At 41.4% G+C, this 27,418-nt stretch overlaps 1 protein-coding gene across 4 annotated transcripts in view; it reads right to left on the bottom strand.

Annotated features, from left to right (window-relative positions):
* The window catches only part of pax2b (paired box 2b), a gene marked incomplete at both ends in the record, with an annotated part of 28,182 nt that extends 8,554 nt beyond the window's left edge, over window positions 1-19,628 (bottom strand). For 2 of the 4 annotated variants that reach the window (XM_079183206.1, XM_079183207.1), the window contains 7 exons: window positions 2,464-2,578; window positions 5,330-5,559; window positions 13,537-13,656; window positions 13,767-13,846; window positions 17,003-17,200; window positions 17,820-17,985; window positions 19,580-19,622. In XM_079183206.1, the coding sequence (XP_079039332.1) occupies window positions 2,464-2,578; window positions 5,330-5,559; window positions 13,537-13,656; window positions 13,767-13,846; window positions 17,003-17,200; window positions 17,820-17,985; window positions 19,580-19,622 (952 nt within the window). Of the gene's footprint in view, window positions 1-2,463; window positions 2,579-5,329; window positions 5,560-13,536; window positions 13,657-13,766; window positions 13,847-17,002; window positions 17,201-17,819; window positions 17,986-19,579 lie in introns of all 4 variants that reach the window. The other 2 variants (XM_079183208.1, XM_079183209.1) reach the window with 2 other exon arrangements.
* Between the last annotated feature and the right edge of the window lie 7,790 nt (window positions 19,629-27,418).

Below are 27,418 nucleotides of genomic sequence, written 5' to 3' on the forward strand. Positions count from 1 at the left end.
AGGAGAAGTGTCATTGACACGGGAGCTTTGGAGCCTCCATTAACAGGCCCAGCAGGGAATATCTTTAAAGAGTCTTCAGTATGCAGTCACTGAGTGGAGATGTGTAAAACTCCCACTGAGTCCTCAAGGGAATCCGCCGAGCGCTCGAAGATGGCACTTTAGCCTAAAGCTCCATCAAGAAAACAGGTGGGCTCCGACTAATTTCAGGAAATACAGAAATTCTCTATAGAAATAGTGGACAATTGGCCGTATCAAGGCCATCTCCCCATTTATTTCTCAAAATACACAAAAAAAAGTTCAGAGCTCCTCCTTCTGCTATTCACAAATCCACTCATGGCTCACACCATTTGAATTTTAAGCAGTTGGAATGAACAAGAATAAGAATCACTTGAGATGAAATCCATCTCTCGGAGGGAATTCATCAAAGAAATTACTTCCCATATCAACAATAGAAATTACCTCACAATATGCAATTGTCCTATCCACATATTCATGGGACCCTTTGGTGTTTTTATGGGGTAAGAGGGACTATTTAGCAGGTAATGCAGCATTAATGTGGAGGAGAGGGAGAGAGAGAAAAACTGTTTTAATGGAAGTGGCTTCTTGCCTCTCAATTTCGATGATGTGCACAATGCCCTTAAATCCCTTTCTTATTTGAGCCTGCTTTGCAGGTACTTTTGAGCCTTAATAGGATAAGCAGAGGACACAAAAGATTTCTATCTCTCAAGTCTCTCACTTCACTGAGAATCCCGATCTCTGGCAATGAGCACTTCATGAATCATTCATTTTTAATAGATTATGCAAATTCCAGGACATAAAATCAACAAGATCAATAACTGCAGGCGCTTTAATTGGTGTTGGAAAACATTTTAAGGATGAACATAATCTCCAGTTCTTTCCCCCGTAAAGACACAATTAATTTCAAATTGGATCTGAGCCTAAATGCTGCAGATAATTTACTACTTTTTGCATGGCTTAAAATTCCTCTGGTAGGCTTATCGCTGGCAAGTAAACTGTAATACTCAGCCATTAGAGAGACCACACACCTGAATATCACCTAATATGCACACAGGCAGCCACTGAGGGAAAACCAAGCAGAGGAGCCACTAACCAAATACTAATTACAAAGTGGAAGTCAGAGTGATGTTTGTTCCATTAGTTTGACCTCTGAGTGCTTTATTTCTCTGCCTCCAGTGAGATCTGCCACCAGCAAAGGGCATGAAATAAACTTATTTACTAACACAAATACAAGTAATGTGCTTTTTTTTTTCATATACAGACACACACACATGCAGACACACACATACACACTGCATACAATCCCATCTTTCTTCCCCTACATGTCTCTTTGCACCTGTAAAGCAGTAAGGAGACCCTCTCTGCAGAGACCATCTAAAATATCCCAGGTGCAAACAAAGCCGCCTGCATTCTACGGGGCCATCAGTGCACAAAGGACAAACACACACCTTTCTTCTCAGGAGGCCTGCCTTACAGGGGAAATCTACCTCCCACATATTAATGAGAAAAGGGCCCTTTCTTTTCTCATAAGACTGCTTGGCTATCACTTGAGAAAAGGGGGGGCTGCAGCAATTTTCAATCACCCTGTCCTCCCCCACGCAGAACTCGCTGCCTTTGATGGCTGCTGCATAATTATATGAATTTTAATAAAAGCTCTGTGTATTAATCTCAGGCCCCCGACAGTCCTCGTAAACTTTCAGTAAACTTAACCTTCTTCTTGGTAATAACACGGCAACAACGAAACAATATTTCAATTAGCCAGGCAGTCATTAACTGTGACAAGGAGAGGAGACGATGAGGGGGGAGAGAAAGAGAGAGAGAGAGAGAGAGAGAGATAGGAGGGTGAAATAAATGATCATGGTGTTAGAGTTAGGCGGCAGAAATGCCAGAGCGTATTTACCGAGGCACATTACTCGTGCTTTGAGACACACAAACTGTCTCTCGGCGAACAAATCACAGGAGCAACACAGCAGCAGCCAACAAGCAGTCAGTCCTGCATGGTGGCCTTTCTTTTTCTTTTTTTTTTTTTTAGCGAGACCTTGCCCTGATACACAGTCATAGTTCTGATGTGCTGACACCCAAAGGTCCTTGTCCAGCGGTGACTGAACAGCTCCCCCCCCCCCCCCCACACACACACACACACTCCGCCCTCACCCACAATCTCTCTTATCACCCTGCTTGCTCAGCAAAGACCCAGACGGAGGACAGCTGCTAAGCTTTTATCGCATCGCTGTACCACCTTTTCAGCTCAGAGTGAAATGGTATTAAAAAAGTCTTCACACTTAACTTTTTGGTTGGCTTTTATTTTCACACATTTCATTTTTTTTCTTTTTTTCGTCAATTGCACAAGCATTCTTAGTTGTTGTACTCGTTCTTTTACATTGTTCAAACCCCCTCAGCTGAAGCTGTGGCTCGGCAGCATAAAGGCATACTGTATGATCTTACCTACAGGGTAGCTTTGCGACACGCTGGGGCCCAGGTCTGGGTTGACGCTAGAGGATAAACTGGGCTTGACTTCGTCCAGGCTGGAATTCAGGGCAGGGAGCGAGTACTCATTAGCCTGGGAAAAGGACAGTTGAATCATTACACAACCAAACAATACCAAGATGGAAATCCTCCCTCTCCTCCTCCATTAAGCGCTCCACACAGGCCTGTGCGAGTATAAATTTGTATGAGAGCATTGTGTGTGTGTGTGTGAGTGTGTGTGTGTGTGTGTGTTCAAGCTGCAGGGTGGCAGTTCAAGCATATCATGAATGTATTTTGGTATTGTCTGAGAGGAAGTGGGATTTTGAGATGAGTGAAAAGCCAAGGCGTCAGCTGGCCCTTTGTGCTTGACTGCAGTCCTACTCCTGATCAGCCAAGGGAGAAAGCAGTTCTGCTTTGTTACAGGCTCACCATGTGGCCCTGCTTGAGAGACACCATTCACCTTTTTTTTTTTTTTTTTTTGCTTTTTGCTTTTTATTTGGAGTCTAAACCACCTTTAAATTTCATTACCTCTTATCTCTGAATGGAATCACTTGTACAACTTGCCCTTTTTGTTACATTTAGCTGTTTGAGATTTTTCTCCTTGTGTGCATTCAGCTACTTCACCCAAATCACTCCAAAACAAGATTTGTAACGCGAGCAGTATCTAGCGATGCAAATGATTTTATGTGCTCAGGTTTTGAGATGTCCTTCTCTGAAACATCCATCTCAACCCCTCCTTAAGGTTGGTGAGTGGGATAAGTGTGTTTGTGCTGCTTTGTATCATATGAAAATGTTCTATACTAGTGCCAATATGATACCCAAATCACACAATTACCAATGCCTAAACAATACTTAAAAAATGTTTGAACCCTTCTTTTGCATTTAACAAATGAAGTTAAACATCTCAAATGTGTGATTTTCTAAACACAGCTGAAACCCTAAATGGTCGAAAATCTGCAAAATTAGGATTTAAATCAGAAGATATCTGATTGACAAATACGTAAACAGAACTATGAATCAGACCAGGCATTTGATGCCGGCTTTCAGGAGTTTAGATTTCGGATATCTTTGGCCAGTTTGTGCCAAAAAGTCTTTCCAGAATCAATGTCCTATGTTCCTCTGGGTAATCAACAAAAATCAGTTTTAATACAGAAAAAAACATTAACAGCCAAGTCTTATAAATAAAAGAAATAGATTTTTTTTTTTTGTAATTTGGGTGAAGTGACCCTTTTAATAAATAAACAAACGTACATATTTTACTCAATCTAAAACGAATCTCTTCCCAGCTTGTCTCTTATGTCATGTTTCTTTTTGTTTTTAAATCCACTAAAAGACACTCGTGGCAGATGTTAGCAGTATTTTTTTTTTTTTTTTTTTTTAATGAGATGAGACTTCCGGAGTCTGAGTGTTGACGATGTTTGTCCAAAGCCCAGTGTGAGCCTGAGTGGCTCAGTGGGCCGCGCTCCCACAGGGGGACGCCCGTGACCCCGCTCTTGTCTGCCACTATCACCGATAAACTCTAATTGTCTGCTACAACTGTTCACTGGCACAATGTCGGATGTTTTCCTCTATTCTCGGAGGCTTCAGACGCCAAACAGACGTTTTATCATGCAGATAAAGGGCAGAAGGGGGAAAACTGAAAAGATGGGTCTGAAAGGGATGACCAAATGGCTAGCAGAAGTGTGGGAGGGGTGAATCCATTGAGTTTTGCATCTCCAGAATGGGTTTTTAATGCCTCGCTACAGAACCCAGACACTGGCTAATAGGGCCAGAAAAAAAAAAACTGTGAGGCACCCATGAAGGGGAAAGTGCTCTGATTAATATTGCATTAAATTAAACCTGATTTTTCTAGACTGTTCCCGGCCTTCTTTTTTCTCCCCCCCCCCATTACTTGCCCTCTTTTTTAGTCCAACCCTTTTCACTCTGCCTTTTAATACTCTCCCTGACGCTCTTTGTGATTGCAAGTCATTTCCAATTCGTTTTGGTATTGATCTTCCAGTAGAAATCAGTTTTGTAATTAGCTGCAAATTAGGCCCTCTTCTGGAGGTGAGGCCTGTCCCACTGATTTATCACCTGCGTAATTCGCCCCGATTGGAGAGAAATTAAAATGAACTCAATTAGGCGACTGCTTTTGCTTTATGGGTCCGACTTGTAGTTCGGTGGGAGAAATTAATAGCCTCTTGTTGTTTAATAGTATAATGAAAGTAAATAAAGGTTATCCATTGTAATAAGCCCAGAGCTTTTAATAAGCGGTGGTTCCTGGCTGTCGTTTTGGCGTGGGGGGTGGCTGGTCCCCAAATGCCTCTTAATTTTTGAAATGAGGATGGATGGCGAGCGTGGTTTTAATATGAGAAGGAATACATGCTTTCATACATCCACTTCATGAATACATGAAGTGGATGCATGGAAATGAAGGCAGCCTTTGAGACCGCGTCAGCCATTAAACATCAAGATGTGACACAGAATTGGAAAATAAACAACAAAAGGCAAGAAGCAGCAGTTGAATAACACAGCAAAAATGGAGAAAAATCTAGGTATTGATTCATTTAATGTTGCCTTACTGTTATTCTCAATTATAGGGGATACAAGAAATGTGTTTCTCATCACAAAATCAATAATGTGTGGGAGTTTTTCTGGTGATCCCTCTAGTATTATACATTTCTGGTTGTAATCCAGTGCTTGGACATCTCGGACGTTTGTTTAATTAGCTTTCTGGGTATGGTTTGGGAATATTTGTGACAACGTTTGTTTTTTTTATGCTTGACTCGGCATCACATGCACATTTGTGGGTGTATTTACTTGTATGTGAAGACAGAAGAGAGTGGTGAGTTGCAGCGCTACTAACCTGTTCAGGTTTGATGTGCTCCGATGTAGGGAAGACGTCAGGGTACGAGGGGCGTTCAAACACCCGGTCCAGCGCTTCCAGCTGCTGCTGGGTGAAGGCATCTGCCCTAAGGTGTTTCCGTAAACTCTCCACACTACCCTGAGAATCACTGTTTGGGCCAGAACCATCTGAACCATCTACAAGAAGAAAGAGCAACAATCGAGATACTGACCCCGGAAAGCTGGCCTTTACTTCAAGCTATGCACTTTATATTCTCCTCATGTGTTTTCTGCACCACCTCTGTGGGGGATTTGAGGAGGACAGAAAGGGATGGAGTGCAGCTTTTTCCACTCCTTAATGGCTGTAGTGAGCCACTGGCTACATCACACAGATTTTTCCCCTGCAACCCCCCCGCCCCCCAGTAGTAACACCATCATGATCTGAAAGCCCTCTGGTAATTGATGGATTACCATCACTTGCAAATATATATATATATATATATATATATATAATACACAAGCATGTATAGTAATGAAGCTATAGTACCTTTTTTTCCTCCTTCTTTCCTCCCCAAAACCCTCTCGGTGCTCGTTGATATCAAGAGCAGTTTTTTCTCTTTTTTCTTTTCAAGCACAATTTCCCTTTCACAATCCAATACTGCCTTCATTCTCTGTGAGTGCGGTGGTTCTATTTGGAAACAGCGGCGGAGGACAAGAGGCTGAATAAAATTGTACAGTCTGGTTCAATCATCCTGCTCTCCAAACACAGGCATTTTCTCCTGACTCCTGACCTGATTACCCGACTGTTGGGAGAAGGATGCCTTCGCTTCTCCCGTTGTCACTTGCGTGCAACGCTTTTAAAGCCTTTACAGACCATCCTACCACACCTCCCTCCCTTCCCCTTCTCCTCTGCAGTGGCTGTGTCTGTGTAGGTCTCCTCCCCGGATCCCCGAAAGCTTCAGCTCCCTTACAAATCTGTCATTCTAAATTTGCGGCAGATTATGTTCTCCCCTCAGCGGGAGAGTGGTGATATATGATATGCAAGGCCCCTATTGATTGCCTGATCTGGTGGCAAGAGGGAGCTGAAATGAACTTGAAATGAACATCATGCCTCAACTCATTGTGCGTATAATACTCTACTTAATCCCACATTTTTCTCTGCCATGGAATTCAATTGATCAATCATGTCTGTGTGATAGTACCATTTGGGAGGGTTATTGCCATTCTATTCTGCTGCTTGACCTTTTTTCACCGGCTGAGGCCAGAGGATGAACCCGACTCTCCCATGAAGGAGCTATAAAAGAGAGAGTGAGTGTGTGAGTGAGTGAGTGAGTGAGTGTGTGTGTGTGTGTCTGAGCACGTGCGGGTGTGTGCAGCCTGAAATTGTGCTGATAGCTGCGAAAATGTCAAGCAATAAATATCACGCGTTTGCTAACAATTTCTGGTTAACTATTTGTTCTATTTTTGCTGCGGTAATGAATACAGGACTTATTTACAAGCGAAGCACCGATCCGATATGTTGGATCGTTATCCGTGCAGATGTCGGCCATGATGTGACAGATTTCGTAACTTTGTCACTGTCGTTATACACTTTAAAGGCTTTTGCTATCGGTTCATTCAGTCGAAGCCGGTCACCAAATCAGTTTTTAGTGGCACAGTAATCCCTGTCCTCATGGTACCTTGCATAAGGGTAGAGGTAAGATAAACAGCTGAGGTACACAGATTTGAAATACAGGAAAAAGAGATAACTGGCACTCTGTATCAGCAGATACCCTCAGTTGAGGTATCGGTAAAAAGTTGCATTGGTGCATCACAATAATTTATCCCTCACAGTATCATCTGTTATCTTGTTTAGTTTGGTTTTACCCCAGAATTTCCTCCTCCCTAAACATAGGGGTCAAAAACATTTTCTACACTGTATGACAGTATGTCACACTACAGTGAAAAACATGTAACTCCAAATGTTTTGACTTTTTGGTGTTCCCAATTAAAATCACCCTAATATCTAAAAAACACTTTGTCATCTCGCTTTAACACATTTTTTTTTTTTTTTTAAATGGACACTTGTGGGCGCAGTTGAATGTAAACAAATAGTTTGACACTTATTTGTTTTCTTGGCGAGAGTTTGATGAGAAGATCAATCCCACTCTCATGTTTGTCTGTTAAACATTGAGCTACAGTCAGGAGATGATTAGCTTAGCTTAGCATAAAGACTAGCAACAAGGCGAAACAGCTAGCCTGGCGCTGTGCAAAGGTAACACAATCTTCCTTCCCCCCCCACTGCTTCCAGTCTTTATGCTAAGCTAAGCTAACCCTCTCCTGACTGTACTGTTCACATTTAATGCACATATGAGTCATCCAGCTATTCAGAAGAACAGGTTGAATTATTCCTTTAAGAGGTTATTACAACTGCCTCATGAGGATAAATAAAACAGCTCTGATTTTCTTTCTGATCTGTTGCTCATCTGAACTTTAGGATCCATTTCGGTGAATATTCAGCATGTTTTCTGCACAGACTCAGTGAAGGCCCTCACCAACTAAAGCTACTGCTTGTCACTTTATCAAACTTGATTGTTCTCTTTGCTGCCATAGCAAATAGAGTCATTAATTACTTTCTATCAGCCGGCCCGAGCCACAACACCTGATCAATACACCCCCCCACACTCTATATTTGTCATTCACCACCGTGGAATACACTTCCCACACACAAGACAAACCATCCTGGGTCAACCTACATACTCTTCCTCCCACTCAGACTGAGGACAGTCCCATGTGCCCTCCCAGCTACTGCAGATCCCATTTGACAAATCGGCGACGACTGTGTTTCCGTGATGAAGATGATTCTGGTGACATTCAGACTGGTTGTGTAGCCCGCAATTAAGCATCCTCAAGCGTAAATCAAGTTTATGCATCCTTAATCATTTTCGATACTGTCCTCCCCAGGAAAAAAACTATAGCATCGAAAAAACGCCATTCGTTTCAGTTCAAGTGACGAAGCCCTCTAGCGGTCGTAGAAATGATGACTCTTGTCCGTCTGGAGTAACGGAGGAAGTAGTGGGATGTTGTTATAGAGCTGCAAAGTGTCAACAACACAAGTCTCTGTTTCCTACCGTCCGTCAACGGTGGTGTCTTTCAAACATGAACACGATCGTTCTTTACAGCTTTAACCATGTGGTTATTGTTGCAACAATGACAATGAAGGTCCCCTAACCTTAACCAAGTCGTTTTTGTGCCTAAATCTTACAAAATCTGTTTTTTATACTTGTCTCCTGAGAACGCTTCTGAGTCGGCCTGAGGGGAAATTACAAACAATGTCTTTTGTGTTTAATTTGAAGGACCTCTTTTCTTACAAAAATACACGAAAACAATACTTTTCTTTCCAAAGTCAGAAGAATATTTCACATCAGAGATTTCTGTACTTCTGTTTTGTCTGTGCTCAAACTAGGAAACAAATGTGACGCCATTGCACAAATCAGGATAGGATGGAGTTTTGGGGTCACACATAATGAATGTTAAAAATAAATATTTACACTTTGTAAACATTTTTAAGTGCCTTCTAAGTATCTTCAAGCACTTATCGTCACTACAAGAAATCAGATCCTTTATTTGGACATTTCCAAATCTGCCCATTATGCGGCAGTGATACTAATCTTTGACCACAGTGGCTTTGTCGGTGCGTTACACGCTTGTCCCGCTCTGTGGTCCTTTATTGATCATCGCTGGTGTTGAGTGTATTCATCTTGACATCAGTCTGTATTAACACTCTGGTAACGAGGGAGCAGCCTCCATCAGATCAGATAACCGGCTCTATAAAGCAGACTCCTCTCTGCGGGTTTGGCACCCAGAGGTCACGGCCCCTAGCAGGAGGCTTTAGCCAAGGCAACTGTGGGACTCGGGGTGAGTCTGAGTGACTGCCCCGCCAGACAGAAACAGAACAATTGCCCATGAATGAAGTGCTGGTCGAGTATGAATAGTAGTTTTAATAAGAAGTCTGACTCTAATAGAGGAAAAGAATGATTTCACAATCAAAGTTTTAAACTTTTTCACCTGATGAAAATCATTTGTAAGCTCCTGTCAGAGGCACAGAGAGGTGAGCTGGCACCTTGAGGTCATGAAAGCACCCCCTCAGATAAATGAGCTTACCCCCCCCTTCTGAGTCTGCTCCTTGTTTAAATAACATGTCAACATACATACTCTCTCATTCCCTTAACACATTGTTATGTATTTCACAATAATACACCTCTATAATTTCCCGCCTGACTCAGTTCTCTGCTTAATTAAATTAAAACAAATTGGATGAACTCAGCTGCATTTTGTTTTGTCTAATTGAATGTTTTGATTATGTAAACATCAATGAAATACTGTGATATGTTTGTTCTGCATCACAAAAGGTCTGTTATTAGTGTTTGATAGGAGCTCGACGATAAATTGATGGAAAATCAATCAACAAAATAATTTGATAATCGATTAATTGCAAGTTGCCCAAACAGTCTCTGTTTGCAGTTTCTCAAATGTGACAATGTGCTGCATTTTTTCAGATGTATATCATTGTAAATTAAAATTTTCGGGGTTTGAGGCTGTTGATCAAACTAAACAAGGAAATTGAAAGACACCACTTTGGACTCTGGGAAACTGCGATGGGCATTTTTCAGTATTTTCAAAAAGCCAAACTCTGAATTAACATAATTAAGATATTCCTTATTTGCAGGTCTGATATTCAGACGGGAGCATTTTGGAGGCCTTACTTACTGTCGGCCATCAATTTGCCGTGATGTTCCTGAGCTTTTAAAGGCTTCATTAATCTAATTTGGAGGTTGCACTTAGGTGCTGACATTTTGCTGCGCTCTGAGTTCCTGTGTTGATTCTCCCTCTCCCCCCATAACAGATGCTGATACACAGAGCAGGGTGTGACGGCGGCCCGCTCCATCACTCATCTACATCCACACACATGGGTTCAGTCCTCATGACGCTCACAGATGAGAAATAATTAATTCAACAGCTACTGAAGCACAGAATCACATCCATTCTGACTGCCACTGGCTATTGTTGTTGGCTTTTGAAAGATATGATGATCATCTTATCATGAAATTTCTCTCTCGGCATTTCTCTCATAAATCAAGAAGAAAGCCCGACACAAAGCAAGAAAGCGACCAGAATGGCTGAAATTAAGAATCATCTACAGGTCTGATTGTGCAAATTGTGGGTCGGCTCTGAAAGGACGTGTGATGTGACTTTGAAAGACCGGACGCACTTCATGGACGCTACATGTTCTCAACAGACCTCCGAGCTATCTGCCCGGGTCAATTCAGCTCACTCTTAACAAGACAGAGGACAAAAACATCCATGAAGGCAGATTTGTACTTAAACATCGGATACTGTATGACAGGTTTTGTATTTGACCCTGAGAGAAGCAGCTTCTCCTTTGTCTTTTCTGGAGCCTACAGTGTCAGAAGCAGTGGGGGTGGGTGGAGGAGCTGGGATGTTAATCTGTGAGGTAATAGCTTTTCTCTGCAGAATTGCAAATTCTAATATATGTCACTTTGTAAAAGGTGCGGACAGCCGTGGTCACCAAAGACACCATCTCCAGGGGTCTCTCCCCCCTCTCGCTCTCCCCCACTCAATCCGTCCGCAACAATGGCTGCCAAGTGTAACATGCTACTTTTAATTTGCAATAACACGTGACAATAGCAGATTAATGGCTCTTATGACACCTGTGTCCCTGAAGCTCCTCTTGCCGAGACCCAGTGTACATAACGTGTGTCACACTACATTATCTCTACATCCCTCCTGTAATGGGGGACCTTTTTTTAAGGGCACTGCTGACTTGGAAACTTAGGAGCTGTCTGCCTGCTTGGCAGAGAGCCACAGCTACAGCCTAAAACAAATACTCTGGGCTACACAGCCAATCCATTTCAGCGGGGCTTGTGTTGCACACCGCCCTCCCCTCTGCAACCCTTCCCCTCCTCTCCTACGCTCATTTTTGTTCATGTTTCCAACCCTTGATAATGACTGCTTGTGCCACAATCATCATGAGGCTTACCAAGTTAAATAGGGCTCAGGCAAGCTACTGTGCTGTGAGGAAATTTAATCCAAGCATTAACTGACTATAGACTTCTGTCTGAGGGAAGCAAAATACATCTGAATAGCAAACAAGGCAACACGTAAACACAGACCTCAGCTAAAAAAAAACACTGCTTTAACCCCACAATGACCATGAAACACCTTGAAAGCGGCACAAACCTGCTTCTGACTTCTATTTGTCTGATTTTACTGCCAGGATTATCAAAATATTAAGGCATACTTAATATTATATCTGATTTTTTTAAATGTTTTCCTTGCTTGTTAGAAAAAAAGACTAGCCAGCACACTATACAGCATTTGATCATATCCAGACATATATCTTTAAAAGTGACTAAAAATGCATGCATGGATGGAAGCAAAGAAAGAAGGATCCTTAAAACAGTAGATGGCATATTTTCTTTCAACAATATATCTCATGAACACTCAAAATTGGAAGATACTGGTTGTGAAAACCCAACATCTAAAATACTGACATAATCTGTCCTAAATGACTACGGGCCTTTTTCTGAGGACACTTCGGTCTACCAGCTGCAAAATCTTGAATTCAGTTGGTCTCCTAGTCTTTTTTTTTGGTGTGGGGGGGGGGGGGGGTAAGGTGCACTTTAAGAGAAGACAGCAACAGGACAATAGTGTCTACAGGGTAACATCGTACGTAATATACTATTTTTACAAACTGTGGCTCGGGGCGAGACATTGCTTTTGCAACCGTGTGTGTGCAGCCAAGGCCCGGGGTTTATGTTTTGGAAAGATAAAGTATCCCTGACCTCGTGGTTCCAGGTAGGCACCAGCTGGCCGTTGAGAGAGTATATAAGAACCACAGCACCCTCCGTCACCCTCAGTGCAAGTCCTACCCTGATGCATACACGCACACACAAGCGCACACACACACACACAGCTTTCTTCTCTTTCATCGTAATGCTTGCCGAGCACCTAAATCACAGAAATGGCAGCACATCAGGGGAATCATTTGAGACTGAATAGCCATAGAAACATGGCGCTGTCACCTGGAAGACCTCCACAAAACAGGCCGGCTCTCCTCCTCACACACACATACCTTATTCCTCCCCATGCCCTTTAATACCTCTTTGCCCTTCAGTAGCAATCTGCATAGAAATGTGTGCATTCTATCATTCAGGGACTAGACATTACACCCTGGTTAATATGAGAGGTCCTCGAACGACTGAAAATGAACCCTTGAAAATACCAGACGTTTGCATTATGCCTCCGCGATTGCATCTCTTACAGGGGAAGACTTGATTATGTCATTTGCCATGTCCACGTCATGCTGGTTTTTATATCTTTGCCAGGAAATCTACCTCTGACAGGCCATTAGTCATCCCTCCCTCCCTGCACGCACATAAAACATCAATTCCACCCAATATCCCGCAAACCCCTGTGCTTCTCAACAAACGCCATAACAAAGGAGACGCTATGTAAACTGCTGCCGTGCTCTGATTAGCTCTCATTCCAGAGCACTGCAGAAATAAGGCACTCATTCCCCACCCTGTTTGAGATAACTGCCCCTTTTCAGCAGCCACATCATCCCTTCTGCACATGCATGCTTTGTAACATGAGTGCATCTGTTTAGCTATTCTCATCAGACTTATGTAGTGACATTAAGAAAGCCTATTGCTTACAGAACCAATAATCTATATCGCCTCAGGCCCCCTCATATCCACTAACCTACTACTTCAGCAGCAGAAGTGGAGCCACTTTTGTTAAAGGGAGAAAAAGAAAAAGCCCTTCACAGAGCTACATCGGCTTTCTTGACTGACCTGGGTGGTTGGCTACATCATCTTGACATGTAATTATCTAAAGCCCTTTAATCACTTCCATAAAGATTAATTGCAGGAGACAACAGCGGAGGTCGTGTCTTCAAATCAAAAGACTCCTTGGCAGATTGACACAGCGGTGTAAGAGGGTTCAGACTTAGGTGTTTTATAAGGGTCATCTACTGGAACTGAAGCAGGTTTTAATGCAGTAATTGCACGTTCAGCAAAGTGGATTTTATAGCATAAAGCTGCACAGAATTCTACTCCTTTTTTTAGGTTGTTTTTTTGTTGTAGGATTTTAGTTTAGTTTCTGCATGCTAATCCTGAGCTGAGCTTAAGTGATATTTTTCTCCTCAAGACAGAAGATTTATCTTACCTTCATCTCTTTTCCTCTTTTCACCATTGGATCGGGGAATACCCAGAATCCCATTGATGGAGTAGGATCCTGCAGGGTCGTTGGAAGCGCTGGTTACAGGCGGAGATATTGCATTTGGTACTGGGGGGTTGGAAAAAAGACAAAAATGAGGTTGAATTCCCAATGAAAAACATGCATGTACAGTTTGTGCTGTGATACCATAAGATGCTCCTGCTGAGCTGCATTAGTACCTATAGTATGGCCTGGTGTCGACAGGGACGACCCATCAGGAGACGGATGGAAAGGCTGCTGGACTTTAGTTCGGATGATCCTGGGGAACAAAGGAAAGGTAGATGTCACTGCTGCTTTTCCGCGACCAACTCTCCTTCCTGGAGATTCCAAACTGCCCCTAACTATGGAGATATTGTGTGATTAAGATATCAGCTGTTACTCCGACGCAAGAAGGGATCAGTGGTTCTACCTTTTTAAAGGTGAGGTCTGGAGAAAAGTCTTCATTGCACTTTTGGTCTGAGTGATCTTGCAAACAAAGCATGAAATCACATCAATTCACCTCAATGATCAGCTTCACTGACTCTACCTGGCCCACACTAATCAGCTCTCCCCCCCCCACTCTCTCCATCTCTCTCTCTCTCTCTCCCCCACTGAGGAGGGAGTTTCACTGGGGCCGATCGCAGCCCTATAGTAGCCCTTTGCTTCCCAGATCAAACATCTCTGTAGAGCCAGCGGCCCCCATGTGCCAATGCGGATGAGGTTGTATTGATCGGGGCTTGGGGAGAAAAAGTTGGGGATTAGTCACACGGGCAAACAGATGCAAATAGAAAGCTATAAATTATATGTGACAGGAAAGCAATAGTTCCTTATTGCCTTGCACAAGCTTACGCCAGCATTAGATTCCTTTAATCTGAATGGCACTTGGGAAGAAAGGGAGCTGTCACGATAATTTGTAAACTTTAAAACTATTCATCATGTATGCCACGAGAGCTATTTTAGAGCACAAAGAGTTGGGATGAGAACTGTGGAGCCTTTTTCGGGGGGATTTCTTTGCACAATTTAGATTTAGTTTCTTTGTTCTTATTTCTTTGCATGTCTTATTTCAGTGGAAGGAAAATATTCACCCGCTCAGACAATATATTTTTGAAACGAAATACTCCTTGTATATTTTCTACATATTATCCGGAAATGCATCCGATGATTTGGTTATTGATGTAACTGTAGGTGCCAGGAGGCTTCAGAGGAAAAGAAATCCAACACTGTCACAAATAGCAAAAAAGAGAAAAGAAAGAAAACTCCCCTTCGAGACAAAGCTACCTAACAACAAGCCTTTTTCAGAGAACGCATATTGACGTTTTAATTTTTTTCACTTCTCTCCATAACAGTTATTCGACCCCTTGACTTGTGTGTGCTACATAAATTCAAAGGCTTTATTTGGTATCCATGTTCTTGATATTGAATAAGCAATTTGGGAGAATGAATTAATGACCTGGCTGTTGCTGAAAATCCCCTGAAGAAATATTAAAATTGCTTTCCTTCTAAATCAATAATATCGAGCGCCATTGAGGGCCTTTTTTTTTTTTATGTCTACCAACAGGGTAGCGTTACTTGTTGGTTGTGGTAGCCCTGACTCGTAGTACAACACTATCTCTGTAGCATTTAATAATGCATGCAGCCGAAAGGTGTTTAAATTGAGCATCCTCTTTTGTCAACAGTCCTGAGGTCAGACTGTCTGCCACAGAAACCCACGACTGGCCCCAGTCAGAATCATCCAACTGGAAAAGACTTTGGCTCCAGTCCTTCCTTTTTTCTCTCTGTATTGTCTTAACTGGGGGAAACCCACAATTTAACACTTGGAGTAAAAACTTCTCGCCATTTATTTGAAGACGCCTTTTTGTGTGATTTCCAAACAACTTTTAGTAGCATCAGTTGATCTGGAGCAGTCTATAGTGATTGAAGCACTGACGACGTTTTCATTGATTTTTTCTTCTTCTTTGCAGACTGCTCCTTTAGAAATTCATTGAAATTTATCGAAATATTAACCTCCGGATAAATCTAAACAAATGCGTCTCATTTGAGTGTGTGCTCCATTGTGTGTGTTCGTGTGTGTGTGTGTGGCACAGAGTAACACATTGAAATCTTCTGCTTAAAAAAAAGAGAAAATATTCAGCATTAAGCCGTAATAGAAATTCAAAGTAGCTCTCATATTTGGCTGATAGAATTACAGTTCTTTGTATTCAGAATTTAATTTCCCACATAAACAAAGACACATAAGCCCCCTCCCCCTCCCACCACCACCACGGGTTCAAAATAGAAAGCTTTAATTGGAATTGAAAAAAAAAAACTTTATAGGGCTCTTTTAATGATATTAATGTACATTTTGAATTTATCACATACATGTGTCTGAGCCTCCTTAAATAGGGCTTTTTAAGCAGCCACGAAGCATGAAATGAATTTTCTTCAGCCTTTTCTCTATTTAAAAGATGTCTTGTGTGGAGCTGTCCATGCTCTCCCATCAGCTCATTAAAATGTAATGCTGATGCTGGCTCTATGGAACAGTGCCTCTTAACCAAAGTTCATCACCAGGGATCTCTGGTGTGGGGGGGGGGGGGGGGGGGGGAATGATGGGGGGGTGAGGAGGGGTGAGGGTGTCCTGGGTCCTCCTGTAGCTGCCACTATGGCGCTGTTTACAAATTCCTTTTAAGAAAACTCAAGAATTGTAGCATAAATAATGATTCTTGAGATGTTAAATATATATATTTTACCTCAATCAAAGCAAAATTGATGCTACACTTTCATGCTTCATCAAAATGTTACATCAATATTATTTACAGCAAGATACCACCTCTGGTTTTAATGCAAGGATTTAAATTAGGAGCTTTATTTATAAACTGGAAGTGTTTTTTTTTATTCCTGCTACAATATGTTTTTATTTTTATTTATCACTTTATTTTCACATGATGCAATATTTCACGAAATTGCGGCCAATCTGTTTCCCCTTAATTCCGTTTTCTTCAAAATAAAATCCTGCAGAGAATGCATTGGTGTTGCTCTCTCTCTCTCTCTCTCTGTGTAGCAGCTCCAGCACATTAGATGTGCTAAAGAAAATTGGCCTGCTTTATAGCGCCACGGGATCTGGTCACCGAATATTGATCGGTTTTCATCTCGACAGATTCACTCAGTCCTGGATGTACTGCTGATTGTTGAGGGAGTTTGGTCTGAAAGATTGAATTGCACCTCTGAGACCGCAGGCAGCCTCGTGCACGATCGGCGTGCCGGCCAGCACAAAGTTGGTCAAACAATATTCTGTTGTGGGTGGTGCGTTTAGCACGGATACACTGTTATAACTGATTTATTCATGAACGTGTTTCCAAACAGCCCGGTGTTTAAACCAACTAAATGTGTAAAAAGCAACAAAAAAAAAAGAAATGTTGCATGTATTTGTTTAGGTTATATTTGAATTGTCGCGTCCTACCTGTTAATGGATGAGACGCTGGGAACAGTGTCGTTGTCGCAGACGCCCTCTGCCAGAAGTCTGTCTCTGATCTCCCAAGCAAACATGGTTGGGTTTTGTCTCTTGTAGTCTGCGATTTTGTCCACCACCTTTGGCGTGGCCACTTTAGGTTTAGACCCACCAATCACCCCTGGTTTGATGCTGCCAGTCTCGTAGTATCTGCAATAATAATAATGATAACATTCTCCAATGATAGCTTACCATTTTTGAGACGCAATTGTACCTATGCCCTCCTAAGATAGGCGTATAATATCATTGTAAACGCATTGATACACACATAAGCTGGAGAGTTATTGATTCTGAGAACTACCTTTTTTTTTTTTTTTACAAGAAAGTCTCCAAAAGTCAACTTTTTCTTCAACAAAACATCAAATTTGGTGGTTTTATGAGTCTAATATGCGTTTTCAAATGTCCATGACGTCTCAAAACAAACACATATTTGCTTAAAAATGCAAGAAAAACGCATGAGCGCATGCATGCATGAATACACGGCAAGGATGTATGTCTGTAAAATTATTGAATCTTTTCAGTATAAACACCAAAATGGAGGAGAAGCCCACCTGAACTCTACTAACCTTCTACTGAGATCTTCTATAAATTTAGGACGACTAAAATATAATTGAATGCATTTAAGAATTAAAAAAGAACTGAGCTGAGTTTTGTAGGTTGAGCTCTCTCCTCCACCTCCACCACTTGTACATCGTGCATATTCATCCACCTCCCCGCACCCAGCAGAGTGTACCTGGCTGCAGGGCTTGTCCGGAGAGTGTTCACCCACCTGCCCAGGATCTTGCTGACGCAGCCGTGGCTGACCCGCAGCTGTCTGGAGATGTCGCAGGGCCGGACGCCTTGGTGGGCCAGCTCCACTATCCGCTGCCTCACGACGTCCGGGAGGGGTCTGCCGTTCACAAACACCCCGCCGAGCTGGTTCACACCTCCATGCCCTACGTGGGATACAACAGCAGCACGCACACAACCGTAACATTACATAAAGTCGTTTCGGAGAGGAAGGCGCATGGTGAGTTTGTTTTGTAATTATAGCAGGGGATAGGTTACCAATCTAAACTGAAGGCCAGTGTCCTTTATGGAGCAGGTGGATTTACGTGTATTTGTGGTATTATTAAGAAGCCTTTAAGGATGCACGAAATGCTGCACTTTTAAAAAAAACAGACATTATTATTATTTTTAATTAGTATGGAATCAGAAAGTTGTTTGCAGCCATCATGCAGGTGCCTTATCTTTCTGTTTGAAACGTTTTATAAATACAGCACAATGACCACATACGTTGTTATTCATCAGCCATTATTCTTAATAATTATACATAATGAATGGTAAAAACTTGATTCGGATGTGTTGGTGATTTTAGAGTAGATGGTCACAGCACTGTAAACAAAGTGTCCATAATGAATGTACATGTTTTCATTTTTTTTGAATGAAGCAATTATGAACAATGCAGCTGAAAATGTGACCTATTTATCTGTACGTGTTTGTCCATGCTTGTTGGTATGAATTTGTACCTTATTTTGTGTTGAACCAATTTATCTGACATTTAAAATTACGATTAATTATAATAGTGTCTTTATAATAATGTTTTTAAAATAAAATAAAACACAAAATTACATGCAAGTGCTGAACACCGACTCAATCAGCATATTATTTTTCATCAGTCACACTGTTATCGTGCAGATTGTACATCTAGTTACAATAAATCCAACCTGCATTGACCCACTATTATGTAGGTCTGTGTCATAACTGCTATTTTAATTCTGTTTTTTTAAATATTAATATATTTGAGTCTCCAGTACTTTAAAGTTTCTAAAATACCTAATATTTTCTCAGCAGCTCCACGGCTCATGTCATGGCTATTACGTTACAAGCTCCCTCATTTTCCCAGCACGGTAATTTTAAATAATTGAACGAGTTTGATTACTCACATTACATATTATTTAGTAAACGAAGAGGTCATCAATTATTCACACACATTCACCAAATTACAGGTACTGTATGCGGACTTGTGTTGGACTCAAAGACCTCGCTGGGAATTATTTGAATAATTTGAATAATAGATGTGTAACTGACTTATCAGGACTACACACACACACATACACACACACACACACACACACACCTACACACACACACACACACATACACATACTGCGCGGGAAGCTGGAGAGTGATACACGTGTAAATTACAGAGTACCTGCCAACGCATGTTCTTTGTTTACTATGACAAGTTTAATTTCTGCACAACGCTGCTCTGTGTACAGAAGTATTGTTGTCATGTATTATATTTTTAAAGATTTGTGCAGAATATTGGCTGACATTTGCTCACATAGGACTATTTAATCCACTAGTATCCTCATGTTTCTCAGTTTAATATACTGCTTTTATGTTTCAAAATGTTGTTAGCGCATACAAGTCCCAATGCTTTCTGCTGCAAGCCTTTGTAACATGCAAAAATGACACATTCCTAATATTATTTATATCCGCATGAACGTGTCAAAGCTGCAGAGAAACTCGGCTTGTGCTACTTACAGTGCATCGCCGTGAAGGGGTCTGCTTTGCAGTGAATATCCATTGGATAGCAAAGGAAAGAGTGATAATCAACTGAAGTCGCCGTTTCGCCTTCCTGTCAAGGGTGAAGATGTGAAGAAAAAAAGGTGGATCTACTCGATGGAGGGACTTAGTTTGCCCCTCCACCCTCGCTTCGACGACCGATCTGATGGCAACTTCTTCCCCCAAAAGTTGCCTTGTCTTTTTTCTTCAACAGTCCGGTCCGGGAGCGGAGGTCTGGCAGGTGCGCAGCATGACCGAAGGGTTGTTTCAGTAACACGACCTGTGGTTAGTTTATCGGTATTGTTTTTCAAAAGCCTTGGGCGAGCAGAGGTAAGTCTCACGGCGTGCCGGCGAGCAGTTTCTTGAAAACGAAACGTTTTGAGGTCCAGCGTGCAGGGCCCGGTATCTCCTCAATCCTGGTGGCCTTGATTTCACGCGTCAAACCGGCGGAGGACACATGCGCGCACACACATCGGGTTTCTCCTCAGCGCTGGATGCGTTAGGCTGGATCTTTGGGCTGGGAATGAAGCCTCTCTCTGTGTCTGTGGTTCTAAAAGCTGCAACCCTCCCCTCCTCCCCCCGCACCCCCCTCCCTCCCCTCTGCAGACCCCCCTTTTGCTTATATGGATGACTTGTCAGACAAAGGCAATAGATGCCAACACTTTGTGATTCGCTAACGCAAAAAAAAAAAGGAAAAAAAAAATCGGGGGTCCAAATGAGGAGGTCTCTGGGTCTGACACTCCGGCAGGAAGGGGAGGGCGATAAATAAGGAATGGATTCGGAGTTAGAAATAACAGTTTATTAGACATTAAAACAGCTGTGAATTATATGCTCGTTTACTGGAAATTTTGAATCAATGAAAGAAGCTTTTTTTTTTATTTGTGTTTCTTTCTGATCTTTTTCCCTTTATTGCACGGACTAACTGGGAATATACGGGATCTCTATGTGTCCTCACAATCCGGATTTAGCTCCATCCTTCTTCTTAATCTTGTTTTTAATTTAATCGTTTAATTTAATTGTTTTGCTCATCTCTCTTTATTTCGCTCTGGAACCCAAGTGGGCCTAAACTAATGTGTGTCTAGCTTTATTTCTGGCTCTAATTCGATATGAAATGTTAAAAATGTTGGCTCGTGTTTGTTAAATGGAGACGTATTGACCTTTTTACAGTCGGTTGATGGCGCGATGATTGCAGTGGTCCAAACTAGAAGCAGTGGTGGTGGTTCGAGGTTGGAGGTGAAACTGATCTGCACGCAGCAGTGCAGCTTAGCTTCTGTAGATGGCGCTGTATAGTTTCTCAAATGTAAAGGCGCTGCCAAAAGTAGTCCAATAAAGTAAAACTTGGGCTGCACTTGAGTGCTTGTGATCAAACTGAGAAGACGAAATATTGTTCTGGAACAATAATCCACGAGCCATAGATCCATGTAAGGTGTTTCAAAGAGCTAAACAGCAGATAAGACTCGGTCTACACCTGCAGGATGAAGTCATCTGACTGGGACTTTAAACTAAACAAAGCATGATGGAGGCATGTGAAAGTCAAGATGCTTCGTTTTGGATCCTATTAATATCCTATTTTACACAAGCATTTTGTAATATCTCAAATGACAATTTTAATTCACCGTGTAAATATAACTATAGATACTAAATTATAGAATACATTTAAATATCAATAAATTAAATTTGTGAAGCAATTTTAACAGTAAAGTTACAGTGTTTTTTAAAGAGGAAGCAAAAAAGGAAGCAATACAAGCAAAGACACATTCAAATATTTTTGTAAAAATACAAATACATCAAAATGAATAAGTAATAACTTCAAATCTGGATCAACATTTCAGTCAAATAGTCACTGAATTGTTCTGCATACCTGAAGGGACAATGATAGTGATCATTTAAGAAATTATATTATAATTATAAACCCTAATCAAACCACAGTAATAGGCAACTCATTTAAAAATAGAAATTCGTGATTTCAGCTGACTGTCTAGATTTCCTTGCTATTAGCACGCGCTCATGCCACATATTTGACCATTTTATCGGGTTGTGGGTGTTGTTGGGGGGGGGGGGGGGCATCTCTTAGGGGCAGACGGCCACATCTCGCGCTCTGCCTCCTGGTCAGGTTAGGGGATGATTTCTCTTTTTGTTACTGTTTTTGGAGTGAGCTTCTGGTACAATATGTAGCACTATAGGCTGTAATTTCACACCCGGCTGCACATTTCCCTTAAAGCTACATTTTTTTTCTCTCCCCCCCATAAGACCCCCACCACCACCACCATCACCCCCTCCCTCAGTTTTCTCTCTGGTGCCCTCCTGCTCCCCACAATTTGAGGGGGGTGGAAAACAAAATGCTGAAATTGTTTTTTTGTTGTTTTTTTAACCCCATATCCAAACGAAAACACACTTTTCTCGTTTTTATTTTGTTTGGTTTGTGTTTGAGCAGCACGTGCGGTGTGGGGTGTTTGACTATGTGGTCAGATGGCTTATAACCCCTCTCTCTTTAGGAAGGGGCCCGCTCCATTCAGCTGCTAACACGGGGTCAGAGACCCCTAAAAGCCATTTAAACAATGCAGCAATGCAGTTTTACCTTTAATAATTAAACATTGACGATCTACCTTTATTCATCTTACCACTGAAGCCAGAAAACAGCCCAAATTTACCAGTTTCATAATAAAAATGAAATTTGAAAGAATTTGAATAAATGATTGACTCATTTCCTCTGTGACACACAACTGCTGTATTTAAGACGATTCCACTGCATGTCAAGAGTTTGGAAAATGTTTTTGGAGCCCGGCTGCACCCATTAGGAGAGGTGTAATGTATTGACAGAGAGCAATTTATCTTTTGCCCCGCTTCCTAATGGCCTGTGCAGAGAGGAGAGAGGAGAGGTGGCATGGAGGAGGAGGAGGAGGAGGAGGAGGGAGGAGAGGGAAGAAGCAGCACCGAGGGTCCAGCTCCACCCGCCGAACATCAGATCACACTTTCAGGCAACTGTGGGGAGCATGACGGAGGCGTCTGTGTGGTGATGGTGGTAAAGAACTTTTATTTCTAGAGGTGGGAGAGGCTAGGTCTCATTTATGGGTTGTTGTTTTTTTCCTCCTCCCGTTTAGACTCTGCCGGTTGTCTCGCGTTATTCCAACGTCACCAATCGATCTGAGTTTCCCTGCAGAGGGGAGCTGACACTACTGGTTGTAAGTTGAATATTAATCCTTTTCGATTGAAGGGAGGGGTCTTGTCAGGAGAGTTATTGTGATTTGCGGCGACATCAAGGCCGATTTTGGACTATTTGCACATTCGGTAAATCTGAGAATAATGTCAAAAATGTAAAGAATTCTGCATGCTGAAATAAACAATATATCTCAAGTCTTTTCAGGCTCTTTATTTGACTTAAATGTGTCAAAAAAAATCTACATTAAATATCATCTACTGCTCCTAAAATGCATGCAAATGAGTAATAATTATATTATTTTTAGGTCTTTTATTTTTGAATGAAACAGGAGGAGTCAGAAGTCCATCTGCAGCCTCCACATACATTTAATCCTGTAACACTAACAAACATATCTCTCGACACTGTTACTGTATATTGGATTTCCTCTCTGTGTCCATGTGCTCCAGCAGCAAGCAGCTACAAATACTCCCGGGCTGCAAATCTTTGCTGGCGTGAACAGATGGAGCATCAATTTGATTCCATCCTCGACACCGTGAAAGATTGATTTTGCACTTGCTTTTAATTTTGCCCATAATTAATTGGATCATTACAACTGTTTTCCATTGATCCCCTCGTTTAAATGTAAAATTAGAACGTGATCTATGTTTCTTATCATTAGTTTTATTTATGTATTTATATGTGTATTTGTTCTGTAGAGCTACAGCAAGAAAATGCTCTTCTTAAAAATATTTTCCATTGTTTATCGTCAGTGATTTGAGCGTCTGTTTCCTGTACAATGCAGTAAAAACAGATTGTATGTTAATTTTGCAGAGGTATAAACTTATTATAACCCCAGAATGTGGCCTATTGATTCAAACACATTCTGGTCCTTTTCAGCATCTCAGAACGAAACATCACTCTTCTGTATTTTTCTAGTTGCATGCTATAATTGAATGTCCCTGTAATTTTCCAGTAATATATACAAATTCTGATTTTAGGATTATTATGATGATTTTTGTAATCAATCGATATTTTGTCATCAGTCGTCAGGCTGCGATACATCTAAACATTTTTCAAACAAACATATTTTCTGTAAATTAATGAATCATGCATTTTGTCAAAACCGTGCTTTTGTCGACTTTAACTCGTCAGATAAGTCCACACATACATTTTCAACTTTCACGTATAGTTCACGTGACAGGCAGGATTGATCACAATTGAGATGATCGACCAGTTCATCCCACACAATAACAACACATTTATTTATTTATTTTAGTCGTATTATCTGAGCTCATGAATGTGTTGGTGAGTAAACCCAATTACTTTTATCTGAAAATGTTGTTTTTTGTTTGTAAAAGCTGACATACATTTTTAAAGGGTGAATTCAAACAATATAAAACAAAAGTCACATTTTCGTTTCTATCGGTGGTTCGATTGCCAATTTGCTGCCACCAGATATTTAAAACTATTTTTGAAGTGCACTTATAAATAAACATGTCAGTTTAATGCAGCCAATTTAACCGTTTACTGTCTTTGATGGGGAATCATCAAAAATTAAGAATAGACGGAAACGTCGATGCGGAAGTTCACAGTAGTCAGGGTCGCATTTCAGATGATAAAACACACACAGGAAGGACTTTGAGCTGCTCGCACCCTTTAAAACTGGTAACTCCAATTCAATTCTTCTGATATCTGCATGTTGGCAGGTTGGCTGTTCAGCTGATGATCTGTCCCGTCATTAGTCCTCAACACACACACGCACGCACGCGCCCACACACACACACACACACACGTGTACTGAGTGGTTTCAGTGATTTTGTATTGTATTAAAGATCCAAAAGCAAGTGAGATCAGGTTACATTACTTTGATTAGAAAACACTTTGTTAAATTACTTTTCATACCCTGAGCACAAAAGCAGTCAGACAGTTGAGTTTCTGAGCTTTTCCATGCCTCAGGTACAGCAAATCATTAAGAAAAATTAACATCTCATTTGCATTTAAACGTGAAAGAAAGGCAAAATTTAAACAAAGTAACATCACATATTAATATTGTAATCATTGTTATTATTATCATGATTAAGAGCTGTTATATCTACTGTACGAAAGCTATTTTCAGCATCTTATTTTCTCTTTTTCTTTATAGCCAACAAAAAAAAAAAATCAAAATTACCATAAATATTCAGAATATTTCACACACGTTGTCTTTCCACCTCCCATGCTTTAACACACTAAGTTGGGGAATAAAGACCCAAAGACCTACAATACACACTTGCTCCTCATTCATTATGCAGATTTCCATGTAATTGTTAAATATGCCCTGCAGTGCTGGATTAAAAATAGGACTGTTTCCTGTCATTTTCAAAAGTATTCTCCGTGTTGCATTTATTGTACTGGGAACAAGGGCTAAATCCCTTCTCTTCCCCCATCAAACTTTCCACATGAATAGTTAAATGTGTTCCCCTCTGGTTGGAACTTAACAAAGGCTGGAGAGGCGTTACAGTAAAACATTTTTAGGGCATTGGAAACTAAAGTCAGGAATATTATGAGAGGTATATCTTCACTTTTTCCACAAAAGTTCATCCTGATATCCAACTATGACATTTCCTTCATTTTTCTATATTAATAATTAATAAAACAAGTCACTAAACAAACAAAAATCAATTTACAACAACCACCAGAGAAGCCTCTCCTCCAGTGGATAAAGGCAGCACACACCAGTCCTCCCTTAAGGCCCTGGGTTCATCACCGTGGGAGAAGCTGATCCCACGTCTGGATCCTCCAGTGTGTGTGTGTGTGTGTGCGTGTGTGTGTGTGTGTGCGCGCAGCCCGAGGCGGCTCGGAGGTGTCCCGCCAGCTGCCTCTGTCCCAACCAGACAGCCAACAGCTTCCAATCACATGTCAGCAATATGGGAAACAGAGCTTCTGTCCAGTGGGCCGCTGACATGTGTTAGCCTATGGCATGTGAATGCATAATGTAGCAGTCACCTCCTGGTGGCAGGCTTTGAACTCACAAATGTGGCGTTGTTGTCTTTTTTCTACACACAAGTTGATTTCTTTAATTTCCCCTCTTTGTCTTTGCTGGTTGTCTTCATTTTAATGATGATATGATAATATGAGCAATGTCAGCTGCACATTTGCTGATTAGTTTGTGTGTGTGTGTGTGTGTGTGTGTGTGTGTGTGCGGGTGTTTGAGGCTGAGTGTGTGCACATATATTCCTCTCCCCAGAAATCTACGGATGAGCAACTCCCACATAAGCTCCTGATCACTTCTGTAAATGCTTCCTGTCACCTTCAGTGGTGTAATGATCATGAAAATTGTGACCTTGATCTATGGAAAGCCATAATGTGACTGAATGGCCTCCTCCCACGCACTTTCTCCCCAGCTTCGTTCTCAGAGGTATATGCTAAAGGACGGCTCCAAGGAAGATTGTTTAGTGGCAATAAAAAGCCAGTAGTTTGGCTTGTAATGGTTCGGGCATTCCTCCTCTCCACAGCCATTTGGCTAAATCTCCAGTGATGGAGGCCTGTGTGAATTTAGATGAGAATCTGGGAGATGTTGACGCTTGTCCTCAAGCGAGATTTTATTGTCCGGTGGTCCAACATGATCAAGCACATATGTGTTTAGGGGATAGAAGAGTGCTGATGTTATGTCCTGTGCTCATCATTTAAATGTAGAATTTAAAGATCCCTCTGCCACCATGATGTTATATGCTGTTGGAAGTTGTCAGCTTCTGGTTTTCATTGTTTACTTCTGGACTGAAAGAAGAGAGCTGTAATCTGTGACCATGACCGTAAAAATACATACTTTTTTGGTGTCACATTAGACACAAAGCTGGAGTTTGTTTTCTAAAGTGCATTGTTTTGTGCTTTAAATAAAGTATCTGCTTCTATGAATGTGAATGTGTGACAGTCTGATATGTTTGGCACGAGAGCAACTTTTTTTTTTTTTCCAATGTTTGTTTTTCATTTCTGTTTTGCTCCAAGTGAAGATAGAAAGAAAAATAATTCATCTCTGGCATAATGTTGCTCGAATTCTCATTTAGTCTGGAAAATTTGGTTTGAGCAACATTGTTTATGATCACACCCTTGCCAGCTTTTCATATTTAAACGAGCAAAGGTTTAATTACCAAATGATGACAGTGTCATATGGTGCCATGATGGCACAGGGTGTCTAATGAATGCAGAGGAGCGAGGGATGCGTACGCGACACTGAGTGACAGTGGGATGCACAGATCAAAACAGAAAAAAAGAAGAGGGAGAGACAGTAAAACATCTGTAATTTGCAATTCACTAATGTTCAATGGTTGCTCATGGATTAAGAATTTTAAACTATTGTCTGCCAGATGGAAGAGAAGAGGGAGGGAGGCGTTGTAGAGCAAGAGGAGGGGGCTTCTAAGCAGCATATTTACATCTGTATATCAAGCCTGGATTTAGTAATCAGACAGAGGAAACACCAACTGCCTCCAAAAACACTCGGCACGTTGCATCTATTACCTTTTTTCCAGCCGCACAAACATTAGAGAATGATTCCCCCTTTTTTTTCCGTGCCCAGGCGTATTTAAATTTGCCAGGACAGCTTGTAGATTGTGGGGAGTTTTGTGCACGACTCGCTCTATCTATCTCGATATAATCATGAGACAGTTTGGAGTGCTGGACCCGGGTCTGCTCACACATCAGAG

Source organism: Pholis gunnellus (assembly GCF_910591455.1).
Source record: "Pholis gunnellus genome assembly, chromosome: 21".
Classification (NCBI taxonomy): Eukaryota; Metazoa; Chordata; class Actinopteri; order Perciformes; family Pholidae; genus Pholis; species Pholis gunnellus.